Below are 12,585 nucleotides of genomic sequence, written 5' to 3' on the forward strand. Positions count from 1 at the left end.
TACCTGTACGTTTGTACTCTGCGAACTACTGAAATGCGTGGCACAGGGTACGTTCCACTGTGCCAGTTATTAGGTTTTTTTCCCGATCCATTCACGTATGGAGCGCGGGAAGAATGACTTTAAATTACTGTGCGTGCTGTAATTAATCTAACCTTTTTGTCACTATCCGTACGGGAGCGATATGTAGGGGTTTGTAAGACACTCTTACAGTCGTCATTTAAACTTGGTCCTTGACACTGTCAGCAGACTTTCTCGCTACATTTTCTGTCTTCGAGTGTGGCAGTTCAATTCTTTCAACACCCTCATGGCATTCTCCGCGGGTCAAAGAGGCATGTGCGCATTCCTGCTGCTCTTCTTTACATACGTGCAATAACGCCAGGAAGTCCTGTTTGGGACGCGTCCCTCCACTTGAGCAATATTCTAGGACAGATCATGTGAGTATTTTGCAAGTAATCTCCTTTGTACACAGATTGCATTTGCGCAGTATTCTACCCATAAAGCGAAGTTTGCCACCTGCTTTATCTATCTGATCGTTTCATTTATGTCCTTACCGAGTGCTACGTCCAGGTTTTTGTATCAGTTTACCGATTCCAGCTGAGATTCGCCGATATTATATTCACAGGATACCATTTTTTCGCTTTGTGCAGTATACAATTTTACATTTCAAAACATTTAAAGCGAGCTGCCAGTCTTTGCAACGCTTTGAAATCTTATCAAGGTCTGACTAAATATTTGTGCAGCTTGATCAAACTGTACTTCGATGCAGATATCTGCATCATGTGCGAAAAGTCTGAGGTTACTATTAATATTGTCATAGATCATCAATATGTAACATGAACACCAAGGTACGCCCGAAATTACTGTTGCATCTCTCTATTACTCTCCATCCAAAATAACATGCTGTGTCCCCCTCCAACCAGGAAGCCAATTCGTTCAGAAATGTCGCCTGATACCCTCATACCAATCTACTTTTGATAAGCGTAGATGTGGTACAGAGTCAAATGCTTAACGGCAATTGAGAAAGACAGCATCTACCTGACTGCTTTGATCGACGGCTTTCAGACTGCCGTGTGAGAATAGTGCGAGTTGGGTTTCACATGATCTGTGTTTTCGAAATCCATGCTGTTTGACAAGAAGGGACATCGTTCTGTCCGATATACCTCATTATGTTTGAACTCAGAATACGTTCTAAGATTAAACAACAGATGGGTATCAAGCATATTGTACGGTAGTTTTGTGGATCGCTTCTGCTGTCCTTTCAGACAGCGGGTGGTCCACAAGACAGCGTTATGGGGCTCGAGAATCGTTGCTTCCTGTGACTTTTCTCCATTTCGTCTTCTGGTACGTTGGTGTCTATCTGACCACCAGAAACAGAAGCGACACTTATCGACGAACTCCTCAGAATACTTCTCGATGTAATTGACTGGATTTTAGAAAAGCTGAGAAGTCGCAAACAAACAGGTACTAGTTTTTTGGTGCATTTATTCCAAATGACACGTTTCGTGCTCTGCCCATCGTACGATTTCGTGGTCTAAACAATGACAAATCATTAGTTGTACCTTTTTTAAGACACTAGATGCTAACAAGAAAGCGCAAAATGTAACTAATATTAATTTCATCGTACCCGTTTGAGAGACCGACCTCGGAAATCGGGACAATTTTACAGATCGGTCTCAAATGGGTACGATGAAGTTCATATTAGGCGGCTAGGTGAAAAAGTTTTTGCTAAGGTAGCCGCAGACAAAATGGAACGTAGAGAAGAAATAAAACACATTGCGTTAACGTTTTTTGGACCATTTCGCAAAATATTGCAAACCTGTACAAAAAGTTTAATGTTCAGGTAGGATTCCAAATGGTTAACAATTTGGGAAAGTATTGAGGCAGTCTGGAATCCGTACAAAATAAGTTCTGTAAGACGAGATAATACAAAATAAAGTGCGGACCTTGTGAACGTTTTTACGTGAGGCAAAAAAAGGGCGAGAGCTCAAAACGAGGTTTAGAGAACAAGGGTATGCGAGCAACAGTAGCTCACCAGGTTCCCATTTAGAAGATGGAATCCATACGCTGGGAGAATCAGAAAGTAGCATAATTCTGCACACAGAGTGGAAGGGAAACAATTTGGACATCATGCAGTAAGTGGCTCCAGAACATCTAACCAACGAGCCAATCAGTGGTGGCAGGAAATGGTTTTTTAGTATTTTGTCGATTTGTTGTGAGAGGCACGTAAAAACAATAACTTTAGTAACAACTTCTCTGAAGTTTAGTATATAGGCAACCACTTATCCCTTTACTTTCGCTTCTTCTTTGTGCCTTACAGTCGTTAGTGAATACCACTTTAGTTAGGTTCATCTACGGTTAAACGTCGAAATGCATACGCCCTTCGCTGTATACTACTTTGATCAGTGAATCAAGACAACTTTTTCTCTAATTCTCATACGTTATCCTTTTAAGACAAATATTTTAATATGTTGAAGGGTACAATCTCGTGCTCATACTACAGCGATGCGTCTTTTACTGTGCTACCGTACAGACATACATGTTTGTTGTTTTATTTTACTGGTTTAATGGGCAGTAAACATTTTGGCATATGGATAGCCGCAATAATAAATCACGAAATGGGACAAATGTCTTAAGATTTTATGTTTGGCGAATAGTCAAAAAGTGTTATTGCTAATCTAAACAAATCCTTTTGTAATCTTCGACAAGGCATGTTTTTCCACGACCAAATACTTTTTTCTGCAATTTTGTAATGTACTTTCTTGTGTTTTGTACTACTGCGATGTGTGTTTTAATGTGCCTATGTGGAGGGGCACACGATGTCTGTCAAGCATGATCTGTCGTACAGGTGTCTCCGCTCTTTGTCATACAATGACAATTTTGGAAGTACATTCAGCGGCATATGTGAATACTGCCTGCGAAATTTGTTGCAAACACACTTAGTTGCACGGAATTAATAAATTTAAACGTCATTGACGATGCGGCAGTTTTTCACGCGTCTCGTTGTTTATGACGTATCTCCAGAATTATGTTATCTACGTTGTTCTTACCCCCCACAGGGACTGTTGCCTGACACGGCAAATTATTATATATTCATATCAACGTTACACCTGCATGTTTTGCAATGTCATGTGTGCACTTTGCATTACGTCATCTCTGTCGTCTCATGTATTGGAATCCAGCAAAGGACTTTCTTGGTCCTTCTACAATTCTTTCTGGCTACATTTCCCGTCCACCTCAACATCACTTTAATTACAGTGATCATTATGAGTTCCACTCCAGTTTGTCGCCTGAACCATTTGCTTGTTCCTTGTCTCTCTTAATTTGCATCATGAGTCCTTCCATCGCTGACTCAAAAATCCCCAGATTTTTCTCATCAAACGTCCATGTGTCACGGGCATAAGTCGAAATTGACAACACACTGATCGTAGGTTTTAATTTTTCAGGCGCACCGGGAGTTTTGTTCTGAAAATCCTAGCTTCAGCTACCAAAAGCCTTTGTGCTATTTTTACTCTTCTTTTTGTATCTTTTCCTGTCCAAGCAAGCAAGTTCTTCAGCTGCCCTAAATACTGACTAATCAACTGTCCTAAAATTTCATTGTTAATTTCCAGCTCTTTCCATTCCATGTATGTGTGGTAGTTTGTCAGTCTTATTGCAGTTGGCTTTTAGGCCAGCTTTCAAACATGTTTTCTAAAGGAAAAGAATATTAGGTTTTAAGATTCCGCTGACAACGACGTCTTCAGAGACGAAGGACAAAGATTAACTGGGGGAAGGAAATCGGACGGGTCCTTTTGAAGGGAAACATCGCACTATTCGCTTTTTCTGTTTAGGGAAACCACAGAAAGAACCTAAATGTGTGTGGCGGGACAGGGATTTTTGAGCCTCCCCCCTCCCCTCCCCCCATGCGAGCAACAGTGGGACAACGAGGAAGACAGAGTCAGAGTGAGAAGAGACAGCAGCAGTAGGAAGGAAGGAAGGAAGGAAGGAAGAAAGAAAGAAAGAAAGAAAGAAAGAAAGAAAGAAATGAGACAGTAGCAGGAAGAGAGAGGAGACAGCAGTAATGGCACAGAACGAAGGAGAGAGTGGCTGTGAGACCAGAGACAGAAACACACAAAGAGAATGTCAATGAGTTGGGTTGACTAACTTGCTGGGAATGAACAAGTGGAAGTGGATGGGTATGAGCACTTAGTGCCGGACTAGTGGGGGAATTTCGGCGTTATTTGCTTCCTTATTTTATATCTTTGCGTTCCACTTATTGTGCCACACATTGTGTTAAACTCAGTTTTTTCCAATATCATGGTCTTCAAAAAGAAACCAAGTTAACCCAAAGTGAGTAGATTTGCTGACATCTCATGAGTAGTTGTTAATCAACTTGCAGAGAACATGAGGCGGACAACAAAATGCCACTGATTTTATTGCACGCAGCGGAATTTCAGAATTGCGCTGTTCCATTACTTTATTCTGTTCAAACAGGGCTCGCTGTAATATATTTTCAGAAGTTGAAACTATTACTTGATCAAAATGGCTCTGAGCACTATGGGACTTAACATCTGAGGTCATCAGTCCCCTAGAACTTAGAACTACTTAAACTTAACTAACATTAGGACATCACGCACATCCATGCCCGAGGCAGGATTCGAACCTGCGACCGTAGTGGTCGCACGGTTCCACACTGTAGCGCCTAGAACCGCTCGGCCACTCCGGCCGGCCTATTACTTGATCGTCGGCTAACAAGCGCGTCAACCGAAAGCCATATACCTACGCTATCGTCAAAACTTAAGAATAGAGGTTTTCTTTACCATTACCGAATAAGGTCGACAATGTATAAAGAAAGGTGAAATAAAAAAATATTTACAATTCAACGTACGTATTGAGGTCTGAAAAAATAGTGCATTGAAATATGGTAATGAAATCAGAATGCCGTCTGCATGTGAAAGAGAGCTGTACTGAATTATTCATTAGATAATCTATAAATTCTGAGTCCAATAAAAAGCACAGAAGCCTAGAAATTAAGAGGCAGTGATGAGATATACGAAAACATACAAAAACAAATATTAGGATGGTGCGTAATTTCGTAGCGTTTTTGTTTGTCATGTTGGTACTCCGGTTGCTAAGGGTTTAATTACCAACTGTCGTTTATTTGTAGTTCACCGTTGCTCTAAGAGTTTACATATTGTCATTGAGAGGTAGTGGAGCTGTGGACTCCACCATATGTACAAATCTAGGCATTTCCAACACATTCTTTTGAGTTCAGTAGAGGGGCAGTGGAGGAAACCAGAAACATACGCACCCTGTGTGTCCATAATGCCATTGGACAGAGTACGGCAAGAAAATGGTTCTGTCTTTTTTGAGGATTATCGTTATGGCAGTGACCACTTTCAGGTAGAGCTTCCGGGTTTTATGAAGATTATTTAAATGCGTTAGTCCACAGTGATCCACGCCAGTATAGTCGAGACGTGGCAAATGTGGTGAACTGTGATCATTCCACCACTGTGCGACATTTGCATGGAATGGGGAAGGTTCAAAAATCGGGTGTATGGGGTCCGCATGCTCTACGCCAAATCACAAAAATCAGCGGGTCGTCATACGTGCATCTCTGCTTGCTCGTCATCAGTTGGTTCGTAAACAACACCGACCATCTCTGTCCTGTATCATTACTGGTGACGAGGAATGGTGTCTTTATGCTAATACAAGGAAAAGAAAGATATTGTGGAGAGCAAAACATGCAACTCATCGCAGAAAGACCTACGCACATCCACTAAAGATTGTATTATGCATCTGGTGAAACATTGACAGTACTAAAAATTGTTGCTCCTAGATGTAACCATCACTGCTGACATTTATTGTCAACAAATGAGATGTCTTGTAGACGCAGCCCAAGAACAACGACCAGGTAGACTGCGTGGAATGAAGCACGGCAACGGCCGCCCGCACGCTGCTAGACTGACGACCACTGCACAGGAGTTTGGATGCCATTCCACACCCACGTTATTCACCTGATCTTGCCCCCTCAGATTTTCACGTTCACCGCTCTATCGATCAGCGTTCAAGGAACTTCCTTCCCTGATGGAAGTGCGCTCCAAACATGGCTCAAAGAGTTCTTCGGCTCAAAACCACTTTATTTCTACAGACAAACGAAAAGTTACCTCAGCATTGGGAGACAGTTTCAAATTGTAAAGGAGAATTCAATATTGATGAGAGAGCCTCTGCTGTGTGTATCTGTGGTGTTTATTAAAGTTATGGAAAAACACTGAAATTATGCTCCAACGCAATAAGGAAAAGACTTACTTTTGAACATTTATGTCTGTGTGACACATTCACCCGTATCTCCAAGGAACCCTGGGAAAAAATTTAACTGGATCTGGTAATCTTTTTCTAGATTTCGAAATACGCGACATGAAAGCGGGAAAAGCAGTACAAAGAAAAATTTTCAGAAGGAAAGTGTTAAATTTAGAAAGTTTTCAAGGCACAAGCAAGAAGCCAAACTATCAGAAGCGGTCTGGTGGAAGAAGGAAAAGACAAACGAGGAAATTACGAAATATTGACGAGAAAGAAAACATCAAATACGAAACAGTTGCTGGTGTTCTGCAAAATCATTTATTTCGTCACGAACGGACTTTTGGCTTCTTTAGCCGTCGTTAGGGGACATCTGAATGTCGAAAACACGCAAAATGACATGCAAATTACACATGTTATTTGCACGTGAGATACACAGGAAAGTAATACTCTTATATTTTGCTATATAACCACTCGAAAAGTTATTTTTGTATCTTCTGTACTAGTAATATATGTAATTCGCTCTTCGATTTATCTGTGTTTGCGACATTCTATTGTCAACTGAATATGGCCGAAGAAGCCGAATGCCGGATCGTGACGAAAGAACTTTGCAAATCAGGAAGTTTTTCCTACTGGATATTTTGTTTGCACAATTTTTTTCTGGTCCTGACTGAAGTTGACATGTGGACGGACAATGTGCTATGGAGTGACGAGGCACATGGCACAGTACAGGGCACAGCGAATGCACAGAACTGCCGAGTTTGGGGTCCTGGTAAACAGCGTGTTGTGCACCATGAGCCATTGCACACGCCATACGTGAATGTGGTGCGGATTCACGAGCACTGTTGTTCTCGGTCCTCACGGCAGAATACACGTAGGGGACCTGTCAAGTTTACCACAAAGTGTGAACGTTGAGGCCTTTCACAGCACGTGGCTTTGGAGGAGCGCAACTGTGTGGAAACCACTGTTTACACGCAAGATGGCGCAACACGTCATGTCGTTCGCCCAGTGAAAGATCAGTTTAATGCAACCCTCCGCGAACGTGCTACCTCCAGAGGTTTTCTAGATGCTTGGCTTGCAAGATCACCCGATCTGAAGCCATGTGACATTCGGCGCTGGGGATATCTAAAAGAACGCGTTTACCAGAAACGCGTATGGATCTCTACCCGATCTGAAGGCCAGTGTACAGGAAGAGTCGCTCAGATTTCACCGGAACAGCTGCGAACAACCGTTGGTCACGTTTTACGGATGCAGCATCTCTTAGACCTCTCCGATGCTAGTATTGAACAAATTGTGTAAGCGGAGGTTAGCAATAAAATCAACGTCATGCCTTTCTCACTTGTTTCATCTTTCCTGCTTATGTCCCGTTCGTAATCCATTACATACGAAAATATTTCTGTAAGTCTTGTGTTTACGGCAGCATCTTTGCACCTGGTGACCAAAATTTCTACTATTTTTTTGTGGCGCAAGTCTGTTCCGCATTAACGCATTAGATTAACTATTAAGCTTCGCTGCCATACGTTATTACAGCCGACAATGGACCTATGCTGGTAGCTGCACTTTAATTATAACCATGCTTTATCGCTGAGAAAAGAAATCGAAATTGATATAGGAAGCCAAAAACGATTTACAAATAAGCGAAATAAGTAGTAGAAAGATTTTCAGTAGAAACTTTTTTAATGAACGTTTTGCAAGGCACAAATTAAGTCAACAAGTGTGAAGTGTTGTGGATGAGAAAGAAAAAGACGAGGGAAAGAAATTATTGAAGGAGAAGAATATTAAATGGGAAACACTTCGTGATCTTCTGCAAAATTAGTTTCATTTCGCAACGAACCTGCTTTCGGCTTCTTCGGCTATCGTCAGATGACAACGTCCGAAACAGAAAATATGACGTGCGAATGACCCGTTTGTACAGAAGATACAAATATAAGTGGAATGTTTGCATAGGAAAGAAATACTTTCTTATAGTGTCCTATACAAACACTCTACATGTAATTATTTTTTTACCTTTTGTACTAATGGTATCTGTGCAATTCACACGTCATTGTGTTGGTGACATTCAGTTGTCACTTGACGATGGTCTAAGAAGCCGAAAGCCGGTTCTTGACGTATAATTTTGCAGATCAGGGCATGTTTCCTGCTTAATATTATATTCCACCGGGCAGTGACGGAAAATTCAGTTAATGGAAGGAGGAAATCTGTATGGAAAAATAAGTGAACATGATGTTGGCAAACAACTTTAAAGAGTACGGTGTGCAAAATTTCTGGGTATGCACATTGATGAGAAGATAAACTGGAAGGACCATGTGGTGAGCTTAGCACTAATACTAAATTCAGCATGTACTTAGAATAATTTCAAGAGTTTGTAGTAAATGAGATTTTACAAAAACGCGCTATTCGGATGACGACCCAGAGCCCACCCCAAACACATTGTAGGCCCCTTTTCAAACCACTGAAAATTTTAACAATTCCATCATTATACATTCTGAAATGTCTGTTAGTGATCAAAAGAAATCAGGACAAAATGAAAACCAATACAGACTACCATAATTACGTTACACGGAAATGTAAAGATCTCCACTTACAAACTGTAACAAGGACCCGACGTCAGAAACATGTACGTAATCAAGGCATCAAACTTTTTAATGCACTACCGAAACATATCAAAGAGCTGGGAATTGAGGATAAATTTAAAACTGTTATAAAGAATCAGATGCTTGACAAATGTTATTACAGTGTAAGTAAATTTCTATGCTCAACTGTATTAGAATATAAAGAACGACATGCTTGACAAATGTTATTACAGCATAAGTGAATACCTCTGCACAACATGTATAAAAATACATGTTTCAGTTAATGTGACAAATGAAATTACACCAATGAATGTGTGTCAAGCACATAAGAAGATTAAGAACCACATGCTTAACAAATGTCACTACAGTATAAGTGAATAGCTATGCTCGACAGTATGAGAGTGTACGAGATAAACGTGACAAATGAAATCAGAGCATCAAGGAATCTCAAGCACATAAGAAATTATGTTATAAAAACACTTATTAGTTGTATATTGTATAAACGTAAGACAGATTCATATAAATTCAGCATAAAATTTTTTTTGTAATGCTATTATATAGTTGTTACAATGTATCCTGACAAATCGTCTATCACAAATGTGATGATTGGGATGATAATAAATAAATAAATAAATAAGGAGGAATTACAACTGTCACGTAGTCCCTATTTGGCCCAAACGGATGGAAAAAGAAATCTGCGTCGAAAATCAGCTATCTCAGTTACCCACATAACTATATCATTTATGTTGATATTATTTGATGACGACGACAATAATAATAATAATAATAATAATAATAATAATAATAATAAATTCACAAAATCATATTACACATTTGGGAAACAGAACAGATCCCTTCTGAATGGAAAAGCGCACTCCACAAAAAAAGGGGACAAAACTGAACGAAATAATTACAGGGGTATCTCACTCGTACCGGTCACATATAAAATCCTATCAAAAGTTCTCACGAATAGGTTAAAAGAACAGGCTGACCCACAAATAGGAGAATACCAGGCTGGTTTTCGCAAGGGACGATCAGGCATAGAGCAGATCTGGAATCTGAAAATGATTCTCCAGATGAGAAAGACCCAAAACACAGTGGTGACTTTTGTAGATTTTAAAAAGGCCTACGACTCAATAGAGTAGTGCTCTGCAAGACGCCGGAAGAATTCAGTATTGACAGAAAGACAAGAGCAATCATTCGGGAAACATTAACTGACACAGTCTCCAAGGTTAAATTTATGGGGGATATCTCGGAACCATTTGAAATCCAAACTGGAGTGCGACAGGGTGACGGACTTTCACCATTACTCTTTAATATCATTCTTGAACAAGTTATCAGGACATGGGAAAAAGAAGTCAAAGGAATCCAAATTGGCATTAGAAAAGATAGATCCAATGTGAAATGTTTAGCTTTTGCGGATGACCTTGCAATCCTCACAAATAATAGAAGAGTAGCCACTAACGCCATAGAGAAGTTACACGAAATTGCACAAAGAACTGGCCTGCAAATCTAATATGAGAAAACCCGGTACATAGAAAGAGTGCCACAAGACAAATTGCCTATTGCGACGACCCATGGGAAAATCGTACAAGTACCACATTTTAAGTACCTGGGAGAAATCATCCAGCCATCAGGGATCAACCTAAAGGGCAATCAGGAAAGAATAAAAAAACTACAGAAAGCATATAAAATGACGTGGAATTATTATAACAAAAAGTCCATATCCATCAGCGCAAAATTGATGCACTACAACACTGTCATACTTCCGGAGGCACTGTATGCATCTGAAACACAAATAGGTGGGCAAACTAAAATCATAGAAATAGAGAAACAAGAAAGGAAAATTCTCAGGAAAATTTTTGGCCGTATACAAGAGCAAGGAATCTGGAAGATGAGACCAACATCACAATTATATAAATAAACAGACAAGATTACGGATACAATAAGGAAAAGAAGAATGCAGTTCTACGGACATATCCACAGGACGAATGAAAACAGAATTTGAAAGCGAATTCTTTAAGTCATCAACTCAGGCAGGGGAAGAAACTAAATGGATAAAAGAAGTTGAAGAGGATCTCAGACGAGCACACAACAGTAAACTATGCAGAAAATAGAACTGAATTCAGGAACACCATCAAAAAACATAAGTTTGACACCACAACACAGAAGAGACCAGGATGCAAATGGACAGCGGAGCGAAAGAAACAACACAGTGGAAACATGAAGAAAATTTGGGCTCAGAAGAAACATAAACAATCATAAAGGAATTCAAGTTCAAACGCTCTCTTAAATGGGAATAATCGATGATAATAATAATAATAATAATAATTGTTTTGCTCAGAATATAGGTCGCTGCCAAGCTTTATTAAATTCTATCCGGACGTCTGACAGTAGTTGAAACCAGGGCATTGTCTGGGATTGTTCCGGATTGCCGGTAACCGTAGTACTTCGTTCCACGAGAGTATTATGTGGACACATGCGTCGGTATAGACGCGATCGTTGAAATTTCTGGGACTCACGATTTGGAGCGACGTCGCGCGTGACAAGACTTTGTTTGCGCGGCCAGCGGCGACTGACCTGTAGGCGGCGGCAGGGCTTGTAGCCGTCGGTGGACTTGTAGCGGCCCATGGTGTCCGGCGTAGCTCGCGCTGCGGCAGCCGCGGTCGCACTGACGCGCCGCCAGCTGCGCGGCCGGCCGGCCAGCCAGTCAGTCACTTCCCCCACCACCGCCGCCCGCCACCACGCGGCCGCCTGCCCTACGTCAGAGCCGAACGTCCTTCCCGCGTCCGTCAGACGACACTCGGCGGCGCGCCGGCCGGCCGGACACACCCTCGTGGTGACTGCAGCCTGGCCGCGCCTCAGCATGTCTGTACCGTAAGCTGCGGCTCGCACTGCTGAAGGCTGCCACTCGCGCGCCAACTTAGCGCGGCCGACCGACCGAACAGTTTTGTAGCTGCCTCCACACGTCACGAGCGATTGCACTCAGCGCTGTGATTTATGTTCATCGCATATATTCTACGAGATCCCACTTGGTTTTGTACAGAAACGGGACTTTGTCTTGGTTGACATATATATATATATATATATATGCTGTGGGCAAAGAAGTGGCTGATGCAACGAAAGAAATTTACCCACGTCCTGTCGCAGGCGAAATACCATCAGACTTCAAGATGAATGTAATGATTCCAGGACCAAAGAAAGCAGGTGCTGATAGGTGTGAAAATTATCGAACTATCAGCTTAATAAATAATACCAACACGAATTCTTGCAAAACACTACCACGATTTCTTTATAGACGAATGGAACAACAGGTAGAAGCCTACCTCGGGTACGATAAGTTTGGATTCCGTAGAAATGTTGGAACACCCGGGATAATACTGACCCTACGACTTATCTTCGAAGATAAATTAAAAAAAAAAAGACAAACCTACGTTTCTAGCATTTGTAGACTTAGAGAAACCTTGGACAATGTTGACTGCAATATTTTTCTTTTTAAAATTCAGTCTTGATCGCACCACGTATGCTACAAGAACATAGGTGACCGGTTTCGATCATATCACATGACCATCATAAGACCTGTAATTTAATTTGGAAAGTAATAGAAACCTTACTAGATTGACAAAATACGACAAAATGCTTATAAGCATAAAATACAATAAGACTTGATATACCCATGGCATCCTTCGAAGGTGGTAGGTGGAGCACTCTTCTCAGCTGCTGTGATGTCAACTGGTGC

At 41.1% G+C, this 12,585-nt stretch overlaps 1 protein-coding gene across 1 annotated transcript in view; it reads right to left on the reverse strand.

The window, feature by feature from the left end:
* The window catches only part of LOC124712060 (organic cation transporter protein-like), a 484,670-nt gene extending 473,166 nt beyond the window's left edge, over nt 1-11,504 (reverse strand). Inside the window, exon 1 of the mRNA XM_047242354.1 lies at nt 11,427-11,504. Within this exon, the coding sequence (XP_047098310.1) occupies nt 11,427-11,477 (51 nt within the window). The 5' untranslated portion in view covers nt 11,478-11,504. The remainder of the gene's footprint in view (nt 1-11,426) is intronic.
* Nucleotides 11,505-12,585: the final 1,081 nt, after the last annotated feature.

The sequence above is a fragment of the Schistocerca piceifrons genome, chromosome 8 (assembly GCF_021461385.2).
Source record: "Schistocerca piceifrons isolate TAMUIC-IGC-003096 chromosome 8, iqSchPice1.1, whole genome shotgun sequence".
Taxonomy (NCBI): Eukaryota; Metazoa; Arthropoda; class Insecta; order Orthoptera; family Acrididae; genus Schistocerca; species Schistocerca piceifrons.